Source organism: Anguilla rostrata, chromosome 1, assembly GCF_018555375.3.
Source record: "Anguilla rostrata isolate EN2019 chromosome 1, ASM1855537v3, whole genome shotgun sequence".
Taxonomy (NCBI): Eukaryota; Metazoa; Chordata; class Actinopteri; order Anguilliformes; family Anguillidae; genus Anguilla; species Anguilla rostrata.
Window position 1 is genome coordinate 37,296,629 of NC_057933.1, and position 15,614 is coordinate 37,312,242.

At 39.1% G+C, this 15,614-nt stretch overlaps 1 protein-coding gene across 2 annotated transcripts in view; it reads left to right on the forward strand.

Moving 5' to 3' along the window:
* xdh (xanthine dehydrogenase) overlaps nt 1-15,614 on the forward strand; it is a 333,897-nt gene that overhangs the window by 129,718 nt on the left and 188,565 nt on the right. For both annotated transcript variants that reach the window (XM_064308058.1, XM_064308050.1), the window contains 2 exons: nt 9,687-9,861; nt 10,480-10,569. In XM_064308058.1, coding sequence (XP_064164128.1) covers nt 9,687-9,861; nt 10,480-10,569 — 265 coding nt within the window. The remainder of the gene's footprint in view (nt 1-9,686; nt 9,862-10,479; nt 10,570-15,614) is intronic.

A 15,614-nucleotide genomic window follows, 5' to 3' on the forward strand; every position in this document is an offset into this window, starting at 1 on the left:
ACTATACATGTCCTGGAAAAAAAACTCCTTGACCACAAGTGCGTAAAATCTAAGAGTGGATAAGCAAAACTACTAAAGATCTATGAAGCAGAAAGTAAGTCGTGTACTCAGTGTCTACAAATCTATCCAAAATGTCTAAATTATGCATTGCTGTAAATAAATAATCATGTATTTCACCACAAATCAACTGTTTTGACTCAAGAAACTCACTGTTCCATCATTTTCAAGTGGGAATTATAAGCTTTCCGTCACTACAGTGGCCTAAAATATCTAGGGGCCCTGAAACATCCAAAATCTTTCCAGCAATGAATAAAATGTTTTTTGTCTGTTTTACAGCATATACATGTGGCCCTTATGAAGGTTTAAGATGAAAAATTGATATCAGATTTTAAAAAATAATGCAAAAACATCACACAATGTGGTGCAGTACCTAAATGTGTAATCATTAACTCTTGTATGTTTTTCTGTGCTATCCATATGTGATGTTTTCTAGTATGGGGATGGGACGATATTAAAACTATGTTCAACTGTCGTGTTGGCAAAATTCCAGTTCAGGTCACATCCGGTGCATTAAGCAAAAACACTACTTAGCTATTAAATGTTACAGTGTGAAATATGCTCATCATAGAATACCACTAACCTATTTAAAGACACTCAATTTAAAAAATAATGTATATAACCAAAATATTTTCTGCACTATATTTGGATGATGAAATCTTATCTGTGTTCAGTAGAGAAACAGAGACAAAATCAATGCTGCCGTTCCTCAGTTCTAACTTAGTCCAGAAAACAGTATATCAGCTAGGTCTATCAGCAAACATATGCCCTAGCCATGCTCAGAATTTCTCAATAATAATATTTTCCAAGAAATGATGAAAGTCATCGATAAAATTTTGCCAGGTGCAGTGTCTTCTACTGCAACCACAGACTAAATGCGTAATGCAGCTATAATGAAACCAAAACTTTCAGTTACGCTGAGCTAAGAATTCAGACCGTTTGCTATGACACTCAAAATTGAGCTCAGGTGCATCCTGTTTCCATTGATCATACTTGAGATGATTCTACAGCTTGATTGGAGTTCACCTGTGGTAAATTCAATTGATTGGGCATGATTTGGAAAGGCACACCTGTCTATTTAAGGTCCCACAGTTGATAGTACATGTCAGAGCAAAAACCAAGCGCTAAAGTCAAAGGAATTGTACGTAGACTTCCGAGACAGGATTATCAAGGTACAGATCTGGGGAAGGGTAGAAAAAAAATTTCTGCAGCATTAAAGATCCTGAAGAACACAGTGGCCTCCATCGTTCTTAAATGGAAGAAGTTTGAAACCACCAGGACTCTTCCTAGAGCTGGCTGCCCGGCCAAACTTAGCAATCGGGGGAGAAGGGCCTTGGTCAGGGAGGTGACCAAGAACCCGATGGCCACTCTGACAGAGCTCCAGAGTTCCTCTGTGGAGATGGGAGAGCCTTCCAGAAGGACAACTATCTCTGCAGCACTCTACCAATCAGGCCTTTACGGTAGAGTGGCCAGACTGAAGCCGCTCCTCAGTAAAAGGCACATGATAGCCCGCTTGGAGTTTGCCAAAAGGCACCTAAAGGACTCTCCAGTCCATGAGAAACAATCCTGATGAAACCAGGCTTGAACTCTTTTACCACAATGCCAAGCGTCTGCAGGAAACCAGGCACCGCTCATCACCTAACTAATACCATCTCAACGGTGAAGCATGGTGGTGGCAGCATCATGCTGTGGTGATATTTTTCAGTGACAGGAAATGGAAGGCTAGTCAGGATCGAGGGAAAGATGAACAGAGAAAAGTACAGAGAGATCCTTGATGAAAACCTGCGCCAGAGCGCTCAGGACCTCAGACTGGGGTGAAGGTTCACCTCCCAACAGGACAATGACCTTAAGCACACAGCCAAGACAACGCGGGAGTGGCTTTGGGACAAGTCTGTGAATGTCTTTGAGTTGCCCAGCCAGAGCCCAGACTTGAACTCGATCAAACAACTCTGGAGAGACCTGAAAATAGCTGTGCCGCAATGCTCTCCATCCAACCTGACAGAGCTTGAAAGGATCTGCAGAGAACAATGGGAGAAATACCCCAAATACAGGTGTGCCAAGCTTGTAGTTTCATACCCAGGAAGACTCGAGGCTGTAATCGCTGCCACAGGTGCCTCAACAAAGTATTGAGTAAAGGGTCTGAATACTTATGTAAATGTGATATTACAGTTTTTTATTTTTAATAAATTGGCAAAAAAATTCTAAAAGCCTGTTTTAGCTTTGTCATTATGGTGTATTGTGTGTATATTGATGAGAATAAAAATGAATTTAATCAATTTTAGAATAAGGCTGTAATGTAACAAAATGTGGAAAAAGTGAAGGGGTCTGAATACTTTCTGAAGGCACTGTAAGAAAGCTTATTCTGTCACCAACTGGATAGATTAATTGTCGATCAAGCCACATTGTACTACTAAGGATAACAACACTGTAAACAACGTGTGGTATTACGCACAGCTGTTTTGGAAGGTACCCAGGCGTCACAAATGCCTGTATATTTCACAAACGGATTGTCCAAGACATAGTATATGACCACTCAGTCTCGAAAGGGACATCTCTTCATGTAAAACAAATGGTAAAGTTGTGTATTTATTCCATATTTAGTCCCAGATGTTGACAGTAGAATGACATGGTATAATTTAAAAAAATTAGTCTTTAATTATTCAGCGAGCAGAGTTTTCACTGCTGTATTGGCATATCTAAGGGCTATTTTTGGGTTTATATTGCTGATATGACGGAATACGATTTTTGAGTGGTGAAAGAATATTTTTATGAATGCCCAGATAGACACTATTGTCCAGTGTGTCATGCGTGGGGGGTGCAGTTGCAGATGAGACTGCAGGGAGGGGGTCTTAGTAAATGGACGACCAGTGAGACATTGATGGCGCTTAGAAACTCCGTCTTCAGTGTAGTTGTCCTGAATTATCTACTAATAAAGCTATAAGACAGAGTTTGTGTTTTCCACTCATAGTTTGGTTATACTGAAAGTCTGAGTTGAACAATCTCAGGACTTGGGCATCATGGCCATTAGGAGGATTGCACATAGGGGTCAAAATGCCCTTGGATTCAGCACGCAGTGACACATTTGAACCCTGAAACATACTTTTCTGAGAAAACTGAAGGCTACATGCAAAACTAATGACCAGTAATCAATGCAGAAATATACTTGTGTGTGCAAAATGAATTAAATATGTTTATGTTTTAACATTTATATTTTTAATGCTAAAGTCATGAAGGGGTTATTGTGATAATTCGTCTAAATCCTCAAGGAGGAGGAAAAAACAGCACTTTCTTTGTAAGAAACCCCTCAGATACACCAAACAGTGGTAGTATCTGAGTGGCAAAGGAACGCATCTTATCCAGTGATACTGGAACGGGATTTATTTAATGATGTCTTGCTTATCTGACTACAAAATAATGTTTTAACCTTTACTCTGTGCTAACAGTTATGCAGAGAGGGAGACCACAAGTGATCTGCCAGTAGTGTGGCTCAATACGGATTGTTATCTATCTTGGTAGAAGCGGACATGTCTCTAGCGTGGGTAGCCTGCATAAATACAGTTGCGTATCTTGCTAGGGGTGCAGTTCTATTTTTATGTTCGGACCCTCAGACTGCCGCAGTAGCAGTCTAAAAGGAATGCCAGGTTAAACAGAATGCAGTTTATTGCACAGTGTGTTCAATAATTGTAATATTCAGTGGTGCAAAAGTGTGTGTAGTAAGATGGCTATATGCAAATGCGTGCAGGATTCTCCCTGCACCATTACACTTTTCCCCTTAATACCCAAAGATGAAAGGAAAACCCGAAGTCATCAAATGAACACGCAATCATGAACAAACTGCATATAAATGATCTTGCTTGCTCCATCTCTGTAAGCATACAACACCACATTAACTTTGGTATCTGGCTGTGCGCTGACCCATAGGTATCTTGTCATTTAGACAGCACCCCACCACCAAAGACTCCCACTTGTTTTCCATAATGTCAACTTTCCAACAATACCAAATACAGTTGCATTGTAATATGGAGAACATAAGATTTACATAATGCTGAGCTCTGACTCCCTGTCAACACAGTAAACACAGTCTATTTTCCTTTGGGGGTCTGATAAGGGGCACATTTCTGCAAACTACCCTACATCTTGTTAGATATATTAGGTAAGAGCTGTTAAAATTATATATATAAAATATATATATATTTTTTTTCCCCACAGCGCGCAGTAACTGGCGCCGTGGGCTATGTGTGGCAAATTGTGGTCACTCACTCACTCACTAACGGACGACCTGAGAGGGACGTTTAGTAGGACGCATGCGCAGGTGCTGCTTCGTTTAGTAGGAGTAGGCAAAACGGGACGCATATGCAGGTGGTGCTTCCTTTAGTCGGAGTAGGCGAAACGCGAACATGTTAGGGTTAGCTAAAGTGACGTTAGGCGATAAAGCCGTGCTTAAAAATGTTGTGCCGTACCACCTGCGGAACGGCACAACATTTTTAAGCACAGCTTCATCGCCTAATGTTACTTTAGCTCTCCCTAACATGTTCGCGTTTCGCCTACTCCGACTAAAGGAAGCACCACCTGCATAGCCTACTTTAGCTAACCTAGTTAGCACGTACGGATCACCTACTTTAGTTAACCTAGTTAGCGGATGCTATCCTGCACGTATCAGTAGGAGCTAAGGACACACAGCGACAACCACCGATACAGATGTATGGACACATGGAGGACAACAAATAATGTTACAGAGATGACGACGTGCCATAGCTAGCTACCTATATAGCACGGAGGGCAAAACAGAGCTTTACAATGTCACCAGCAGTGTATGCGCATGAGCTTGACAACACATTTCTCATAGAAAAGGTAGTTTGTAGCCTTTTTTTGTTCATTACAGTGGTGGTACAAGTGACAAGCAGTAACTGCTACTGTGCTGTTAGCCTTTATTGATCACCGTACAAAGTTCATGTAAAGTAGCTAGCACAGTCTGACAGCACTAACCCATAAAAATGTACTGCGCATGGTACTTGCTCAATCGAACGGTAAATGTGAAGAACTTGCCCTTACAGTGAGCGCCACCGAAATTTTCTGTCACACCCTCAATAAACGGCAAACTCCCAGTAGAACATTGAATTAAATCTTTTGATGTTATATATTTTCTGAAACGTTATTGATTCCGCTTGGCCACAGTGAGTGAAACTACGCAATCTGACCGTATAGTTTCTATGTACATTCTGTCAAAAGGATTCAGCCTTGTTGTTTGCTACCTAAACTTCACAGCACAGTCATTGCTGTTATCATGCTTGTAGCATGAAGTGTCTCTTTTCAAAATCTGTTTCAACCATTCACAAATGACTTGGGACATTGAAGTAAGGTTATATTATAAGGTGGTATCAAGTCTCCAGTGAAAATATTGCCCTGGCTATATCAGTCAGAATTCAAGTTGTGCCGTGGGTCTGGATGGTTCCATGCTTGTTTTTAACTGATCGGGAAATCCATTGGTGATTTTGCCCCCTAAGTCATAGAACTGGCCCCTAACATTTTAAGTTTAGGAGCCATTAGCTCCTGAGTTAATTTTTTTTTTTCAAATTATTTTTATTATAAAAGTCAATAATTTAACCCCTTTGCACAAGCCCCCTAGTGGCCCGTAAGCCAGTATCCTGAGATTGCAGAACTCAGACATTCATTGCTCCTGCAAATAAGTTATGAGTGGAAAAAATCTGTATTTTAGTTTTATTAGTAGACGATACATAACAACCAAATATGGAATTTATATGCTCCACCATTGTTACGCTGTTCGTCCATTTAAAAAGCCCCCCCACCCAGTCTTATCTGCAATTAGCATGACACGTTGGACAATCAAAATATTCTTTCACCCCCAAAAATTTGTACACAAAAATTTGTCATCGCTACAAGGCAAAGCAATAGCCCAAAGTTATGCAAATACACTAGTTAAAAACGCTCCTCACTGAATACAAAAATAAGCATGAGGAATTATTGTGTAATTATACCATCATTCTACTATCAATATCTATAAATAAATATGGAATAAATACACAATCTTACCATTGGTTTACATGTAAATATGTTCGTTTCAAGATTCGGTGGTTCTTTATTGTCTTGAAAATTTGTATGAGAAATAAACTTGCAATTAGAAAGTGGGGGTAGAAATTTACATTGGCCATATGCAAAACCCTATTTGATTTTATGCTGTTGTAACTTTTTTCAGTTTATTTTGGTTTGATTGATAACTCTTTTATACAGTATACAGAGGACAGTATAAGCTTTCCAACAGTGGCATGGATTATTAGAAGTTTATAACAATGATTGAGAACCCTGTGCAACACCATGAATGATTGCTACAGCTCAGTGTTGTTCAGTCAACCAGAACGTTACACTGTAATATACAATCATTTGTAGAGTAATGTTTTTTCCTTCAGGTTTTGGTAGATTTTACTAAATTAGCCAACTCATCAGCATGGCCGAAAGCAAATTTTTGTCATCTTGACATGAATTTAGTGAATGGATCAGAAGAGGAGAAGGAAGCTTGTCTACTGAGGATACATACAAACTTGGCGAAGATTACTGTTTACTGCTTATAACATTTCAGTTATTTATGTTGTCATATTTACATATTGTTATATTCACATTGGTCATAATGGACAACTGTTATCATTGTTGTTATTAATGCTCAGCTTAGAATATTTGTATTGAGGCTGGTAATTCAAACATTGCCCCTATACGAACAGCTATTGTGCTGAACGTAGAGGGGCATTGTTAGCGTACCCTGAGCAGTGCTAGCATAGTGGCTCACGGTGGCCTGCTATGTTAGAATTCATACTACTCACAATGAAATTGAATTGAATCTTTCAAGAGGTTTGTGCTATTCTCTAATTCAGTCAGTTCACATTCTGTAGTATAAGCGTTCATACTGTAGGTAGCTCAGTTGTTATGTTTTGTGCACCGGTTTACCTTGAAGCTAGAACATTTCCAACTATTTTATGATGGTGGACTATTTTATTGTAATCTTATTGTAAATAAAGTTAGGTATTAGTATCTCAATGGACTAGAACTTGTTATGTAGGGTATAAAAATAAATTAACATAAGAATTTCCCTTGGAGTGATCATAAATGGTAACATTTGTAAAATGTTGTACCATCCCCATGCAACAAGATATTACAAACTGTAGAGTATAGAAAAACATACAAGAGATAATGATTCCATATTTGGATATGTGTACCACAGTGTGTCAAAATGTTTTACACTGCTTACTTTTAGCTTCTTAGAACTTTATTTTAGCAGTTTTGCCAAACAAAACAAATCTACCTCAATTATTAATAAAAACTAATCTGCAATACAATAAATTAGCATTGTAAATGGTACAAGTGCTTCATATAAGCCATTTTCTAAGTCTCTGTGATGCTCACATCTGGATTTATAAAGTCTTAAGTACAATACTACCCAAATGGGTGAGGATTAACCAAATCTGGCATCTGTGCAAAGGGGCTAACAATTCCATGCCTGCATCACAATTCTGAACTGTAAGTTAACTGCAGTGGCTGTGAATGAACATTAGGATAAAATTAAATGGATTGGGAAAAAAAGTATTGGAACAGCAAGGCCAATTCCTTTGTTTTTGCAATACATTGAATACATTTGGAGTTGAGATAAAAAGATGAACATGAGACAAGAGTTCAGAATTTCAGATTTTATTTCCTGGTATTTACACCTAGATGTGTTGAAGTACTTAGAACATAGCACCTTTTGGTATCAGACCACCCAATTTTTAGGTGAGCAAAAGTATTGGAACAGAGAGTATTTAAGTAAATGAAAGTAAATAACACTTAATATTTGGTAGCATATCCCTTGCATGCAATAACTGCATCAAGCTTGCGACCCATTGACATCACCAAACTGTTGCATTCTTCTTTTGTGACGCTTTTCCAGACTTTTACTGCAGCCTCTTTCAGTTGATGTTTGTTTTGGGGGGTTAAGGCCTGGTGATTGACTTGACCAGTCTAAAACCTTCCACTTTTTCTCCCTAATGAAGTCCTTTGTTGTGTTGGCAGTGTGTTTTGGGTTATTGTCTTGCTGCATGATGAAGTTCCTCCCAATTAGTTTGGACGCATTTCTCCGTAAGTTGGCAGACAGAATGTTTTTGTAGACTTCTGAATTCATCCTGCTGGTACCATCATGAGTTACATCATCAATAAAAATTAGTGAGCCCACTCCAGAAGCAGCCATGCAAGCCCAAGCAATGACACTTCCTCCACCGTGCTTCACAGATGAGCTTATATGTTTTGGATCATGAGCAGATCCCTTCTTTCTCCACACTTTGGCCTTTCCATCACTTTGGTAGAGGTTAATCTTGGTCTCATCAGCCCATAAAACTTTTGTGGCTCATCTCTGTACTTCTTTGCAAATTTAATCTAGCCTTCCAATTCTTACTACTGATGAGTGGTTTGCATCTTGTGGTATAGCCTCTATATTGCTGCTCTCTAAGTCTTCTTTGAACGGTTGATTGAGATACCTTCACCTCTGCTCTGTGGAGATTGTTTGTGATGTCACTGACTGATGTTTCGGGGTTTTTCTTCACAGCTCTCACAATGTTTCTGTCATCAATTGCTGTTGTTTTCCTTGGTCAACCTGTTCGATGTCTGTTGCTCAGTACGCCAGCGGTTTCTTTCTTTTTCAGGACATTCCAAGTTGTTGTACAAGCTATCCCCAATGCTTGTGCAATGGCTCTGGTCGATTTCCCCTCTTTTCTAAGTTTCAGAATGGCTTGCTTTTCTACCAAAGACAGCTCTCTGGTCTTCATGTCACTTTATCTTTTATAACACAAATGCAGTCTTCACAGGCAAACCCCAAGGCTAAAACCAAGAGTAGACATTCAGAACTATTTATTGTTTAACCAATCAATCTAACAGGACACATCTGGGCAACAAGAAACACCTGTCAGTCACATGTTCCAATACTTTTGCTCACCTAAAAATTGGGTTGTCTGATACAAAAGGTGATATGTTCTAAGTTGTTTAAAAATCTAGATAAAAATACCAAGAAGTAAAAGCTGAAATTCGGATCTGTCATCTCATGTACATCTTTTGACCTCAAACTCAATTGTCTTCAGTGTATAGCAAAAACAAAGGAATTGACCTTGCTGTTCCAATACTTTTGGAGAGGACTGTATCTTAGCTAACATTTAGTTCTATGAGCTGGAAAATAGCCTTATGTTGAGGTCAGCTAATGTTACCTACCTACAGTGAATGCATGCTTTTTACCAACTTTTTTTTCCCACATTTTTATTATTGTGATGTGCTAACAGCTAGCTGTAAAAGATTGAAAATGTCTTAAGCTTGCTGCTTGGCCAACTTAGCTAGCCTAGATACTATTTATGCAATGTTGTGCACATTTAGCAAATGATGGTTTAAAGTACAGGAGTAATAATATTGTAATGCAGTTGTGTACATTTCTTTTGGGTTAAAAGCAGCATTTTACTGTTAGTACTTTCTCCTTATAAATTAGGTCTTTCAAATGCAGTCTTAGGCAAGCCAACTAAAGTTTGTCCTTTTTCTTATTTAAAATTGTATGTATCTAATGAGATCTCACCAGTATCAGGTATTAATGGTTCGATGCTCCTGTATAGGACATGGAGTGAAGAGCTGATGCAAGAAGCCTGTTCGCTATTGGCTGAGGAAATGACCCTTGACCCCTCTGCCCCTGGTGGATTAGTTGTATACAGGTGTACACTGACGATCAGCCTCTTCTTCAAATTCTACCTCACTGTCCAGAACAAGCTTGCAAAGGACCTCAAAACAGAGGTAAGGCCTGGTCAGTTGTGTAGGGCGGAACTGCACACTGGAGTTCAAGTGTCAATACGTCCTTTTGGTTGTACACCTTAGAGCATAAAGAGAAGACATTGAATAGAAAACAGTGGATTGCTTAGAACCCTGCCTACTGAAAAAAATGAAGAACTACATAGGATGGACACTGCAGATGTTTCTCATCCTCTTTAGTTGTTGCCTAGATAAAAAATAAAGAAGAAATGCATTCAGTTTCTCCAAAGATAATTTAAGCCATTTAGCAAGATAATGTTGGGTAGATACTACAGTGTGTCTACCCATTGAAAAGTATCATCTTTCGAGCAATAATGGTACAGGTCTTATTGAAGAATTACAGACTTAGCTGTTCAATTGCTTAGACATAACCCATTTTGTCCAGTATGTCCATTCAATTTTAAATAATGTCCCAAGGAAGAGTTTCTTTTTTATTAAAACATATCTAACAATATGTACATGACAGGAAAAATAAGCTTTGATCTCAGAAGATGAGGATGGGAACATGATGGTAACTAATGCATGCACAATTACCTGAGAGATTTCTACTGCAAAGAATAACATTCCTTTCCACATTGATAACGTTTGCCTCCTTCTCTGAAGGGAATTATTGTGGAAGATTTGAGACCTGCCTATGCCAGTGCTGTCAAGCCCTTCCACAAAGAGCCCCCTTCCAGTGTTCAGATCTACCAGGTACACAGGCCCCTGTCTCAGAAGTCCTTCTGGTTGAATGCATTTCCTTTCTTTCATATGGTTTGGTTGCTCCATGTTATGCCTAGCCCAAGTTTAATTTCCAAAGACTATTTTGAGGTTGAAGACATTATTAATGAGCTTACTTCTTCAATGTATTTTTAAAAAATTGTGTTCTGTTTGGGTAAAATAAGTATGATACTTTTTTTAGGGAAGTGAAATCGCAACAATTAGCCGTAAACGTGTATTATTTACTGTATACTGTTTGAAGAGATAAAGATGATGTACAGTGCCCTCCATAACCTTTGTGACAAATATCAATTTTTTTCTTGATTGGACTGTGTATTCTATTATTTTAGATTTCTAATCAAATAATTTTCATGTGGTTAAAGCACAGATTCTCAGCTTCTAGATATTACCATACCTTTTGTACATAACAACACCCCCCCCTAAATTCAAGGGACCATAATGTAAGTCTGTGACCCTTAGACATCACCAGGTGCTAAATGTCTTCTCTGGTGATGCTCTGCCAAGCCTGCACTCCCGCCATCTTCAGGTCCTGTTTGTTCCTGGGGCTAGTTGCCTTAAATGTTCTTTTCTCCGTATTTAGCGTATGTTCAGTTGCATTCAGATCAGGAGAATGACTTAGCCAGTCATTTTTTTTTTGCGTTTGGAAAACACATTTTTGTTGCATTAGCAGTATGTTTGGGATCATTATTGTTCTGTAGTATTATGAGCTGCCCAATGAGTTTGGAGGCATTTTTTTGAACTTAAGCAGATAAGATGCTTCTGTACACATCCAAATTCATTCTGCTGCTATCACCAGTTAAATGATCAATGATGACATGTGAGCCAGTACCTGTGGCAGCCATACATGCCCAAACCATAAGCCATATTCAGTACTCAGAATGTCTCAGCAGATATTGAGATAGAGGATAAGGAAGTACTGGATAAATTACATAAACTAAAGACAAATAAGACAGCAGGCCATGGTGGTATTCAAAGAGTTAGGTGAGATCATTTTTAAACTACTGGCAGGTATTTTTAGTCAGTCTTTAGAAACTGAAGAAATACCTGGAAACAAGGTAATATATCACCAATATATAAGAAATGGGACTGTACTGATCCAGGGAACTACATGCCTGTCAGTTTAACTTGCTTCACATGTAAAATAGCAGAATCTGTCATTAGACACAAGTTAGAAGTGTTTCTAGAAAATAACATCCTAAGGGATAGTCAGCACGGTTTTCGTAAGGGAAGGGCAAACCTGACAAACCTTCTGGTATTCTTTGAAGAAGCTTCTGTGTGTTTTGACTATAACAAGGCTTACGATATTATCTACTTAGATTTCCTAAAAGCATTTTATAAAGTGCAGACATGAGAGACTTATTAGCAAAATGAAGACCATACGAAATTCAGGAGACATTTCAGAGTGGATTTGGAACTGGCTAACAGAGTAGAATACAGGGTGTTTCTCCGTGTTTGTACTTGTGCGTTCTTGCGGTCTGGTGAACTTTTGAGAGATCATATTTAACAGCCCAAGTCCTGTTCCAAAAGCAAGAACACAGAAGCAAGAACGGTTAAAAATCCCAGAAGTGGTCTTCATTCCCCTCAAATATCGAGTCTGCATCCGATGCATCCTTGCCCAACAAGAATGGACCTAATATCCCACCATTCATTGTGCGATGGCAGACGAGACGGGCTAAGCTCACAATTAAATTTTTTTGTTTTCTCATTTCATTAATAAATGTTACGAAAATCCTTCTAAGAATGAAAATGAGGCGAGAAGTACATGTTATAGTATCTAAATTTCAGCTCATTTTAACGATACAACATATAACTAAAAACATTTAATACAGCTGGACAAACTCGTAGAGTTTAACCGGTTTGTGGAGGGGTGGTGTGGTTAGGGTGGCATCTGCAGGCAGAGAGGGAACAGTTTAGCTGGCCAGTAACCACATCTGTTGGCATTTTTCAGTGATTGCTAATTGTTTATATACTCTGTCTTCAGTGAAACTGGGGCGCTGGAATGAGAGACGCATGCGGGAGCGACGTGCCGTGTAATCCCCTTCCTTACTGTGTCTGTTTCTTTTCGTTTGTATATCCGTGTTTTTGTAACCAGCACACAATAAAGCTTGTGTGCATCCAAGAATGATGGGTGTGTGGTTTGCGGGGAGAAGGACTGCAAAGCCTGTTACACTGTCATCTTAGAGACCAGCTCATAGCCAGAGAATAGTATTACGTATCCAAGCCAAATTAAACTTTTTTAGTTTTCATTACACCAGTAAATGTGACTAAAATCTTCTAAGAACGAAAATTAGGTGAGAAATAGATGTTAAAATAGTTGTATTTTAACTCATTTCAAATGTAGCTTCTGTGAATAAGTATCGGCTTGTTGCCAGTATTAGCCTCTGTTGTAATGTGGGGTGCATCAACGAAGGCAATCGGAGTTGTGTGCTGTAGCAAACGCTGACTGATGTTGTTAGCTGTTACAGAGAGCAATATTTAATGATCGGAATGCCTTGGCTAACTTGTTGTTGGCACTAGCTTGGCTGCATTGAGTTAGCCAAGCCTGCCCTTGTTGCTGTAAGCACTAGGTACATTTTTGTTGGTGTAGAGTGTATTCGTGAATGAAGCAACCGACATGTATTAACTAGCTAGAGAACAGCGGATGAAAGAGATGTTTTGTTCTATTTCATATTTTAAGTAGGCTACAATGAACATTAGTCTACAATTGAAATGAAACTATACCACCAAATCAATGTAGAGCAACCTTTTAAAGAAGAGAAAGAAAGAATACACTGAGGACGGTGACTGTTAGGCAGCATAACCACACGTCACAAGCACGCATGGTATCTCTAATACATATAACAGTATTCTCTATCCTTGTGAGCTTGCAAGTGCAGTCTCCCACAAGAACAGATTTCACAATGTAGGGGACATGCCGCTACTTCTCATAGTGGGGCACCAAACTGTAGAAGATATACATCAATATCCTCACAGGTGGCGCCAGCATGTAATAATCAGTCTCATAATAATTATACAAACTATAAATTAGCAATTCAAATTAATAATTAAATTAATTATTATTAAAATTACACATTATAGTCAATCTTAACCAAATCATAATATAATTCAGCTAATACTAAATGAATATAAATGATTTAGCTAAGGGGTGAAGGTATTAAGTTCTTTGGATTAGCAGCGGCTGACTCAATTCAACACAAGGTAATATAAATACAGACAACCGTGTAAATATAATAAAGTTTATTAAACACAAAGTACTGAAAAGGCAAAGCGCAATTCTCTACAATTATGTATAACAAACTATGTGAGTGCATGTGTGTGTAGGTGTTGTGTGCGTGTGAGTATATGAGTGAGGAATGTTGGATGTTCTCCTACGTGGGGGGTTTGTGTACCGCGGACACGTGTTCACGGAGAACAAAGGAACAAGATGGAGTATGAATGGAGGGGTTTTAGACAAAGCTAGTGAGAAGCATACCATATGAAGCGTACCAAACAGATATAGGGTAACTGAATAGCTATCTATAGATGTTTGATAGAGATCAGCATGTCGTGTTTTGACCAGTTAGTAATTAAAATAGCCCAGAGTTATAGCCTTACTTGAGTGTCCTTTGCTTTGGGTTGGTTGTTAGAAAATGGTTCCTGTGTTCCAGTGCAAAGTCTGTGGAGGTTGTGGTGGAAAGGGGAAGCTGGTCGCCCTTTCTGTCCCAAAACACGCAACCTGATCGTCAGCTAGTCGGTTGCTTCTTGGGACTCGCTCTGCAGGATGCGTCGGTTGTGCGTGGCTCTCCTGGTTCTTCGACCACCTCTAAAAATAGCGCTTCGTAGCGCCTCGTTCCGCCAGCAGCCACCGAGGATATTCGGGCCTGGCTCCGTTGCAGGCCTTGCAAACTGTTCCTGGCGTGTGGACTCACGTGGGAGAGAGACGGGAAATGGGTGGCGAGTCCAGGGAGAGGACAATGGAAGCAAGAGCGGAATGGGAAGGAGAAGAATGGGAAAAAGAGAAGAGAGGAAAAGAGAAAGAGAGAGCGAAATGCCAGCAACCTCAATTTTTATTGAAGGCTGCGCGTTTCGAATTTACAGTGAGCTAATACTGTTACAGGAGAGGTGCGGAAGGGGGCATGGTTACGTGAGTCACTCTGAGGTGGACATATGGGCTTTGTAGTTCACTGTCTTTGTAGGCCATGGCACCTACAACAAGAACGCAAATCCGGAGTTTGTGTTCTTGATATTGAGAAGCAACCACAGCGTAATAGTGGAAGGGATTTTAACTGAGCAGGGAACTGTGGGAGGTGGAGTCCCACAAGGATCAGTACTGGGACCATTGCTTTTCTTCACTTATATTAATGACCTTCACAGGGACCCTTATTTCAATGATCTTGGCTCAGTTTGTTTACTTGTCTGATAGCTGAATTTTTATGACCGAAATTGAAAATGTTGTCCTATTTTTAAAAAACTATTATTATATTATTATATTACTATTATTAACAATTATTGTGATTTAATGAAATCAGTACATACAAAATAACATTGCAGACTGGCTAAATTGGTCTTTCTTTTTATATAATTTGCTGCAAGTGGATTCTCTCTAAGCCATAAAGGAAGCTTGCATGCAACTCTATGGTGTTTTAGCTTCTAGAGAAATAGGTCATGTCTACTCACCAATTTATTTTGCAACACCTGTGCCTTGTGGAAACACCTGAAGTTGACTACACGTATAACAAAGATTATCGTAAAACTCAGCCCATTGTTTCTTCTCACCCACCTTAATTAAATTTATTAGACATGTTAAAAATGACAAACACATAATTCAATCATTGCATTAATTGCATTTCAGCATTATAATAGAGGTAGCATGATCATTAATGGAACTTATCTTGTGATCATATTGTAGAAGCGCCCTTTGCGTAAAAAATGTTTATATGAGAAAGGGTGATCACTATCTGTGTTTCTAGCTGCCGTTGTACTTGACGTCATGCTACATTGCATTTCAGGGTGATTCAAAGACTTCCAACAATGATGTT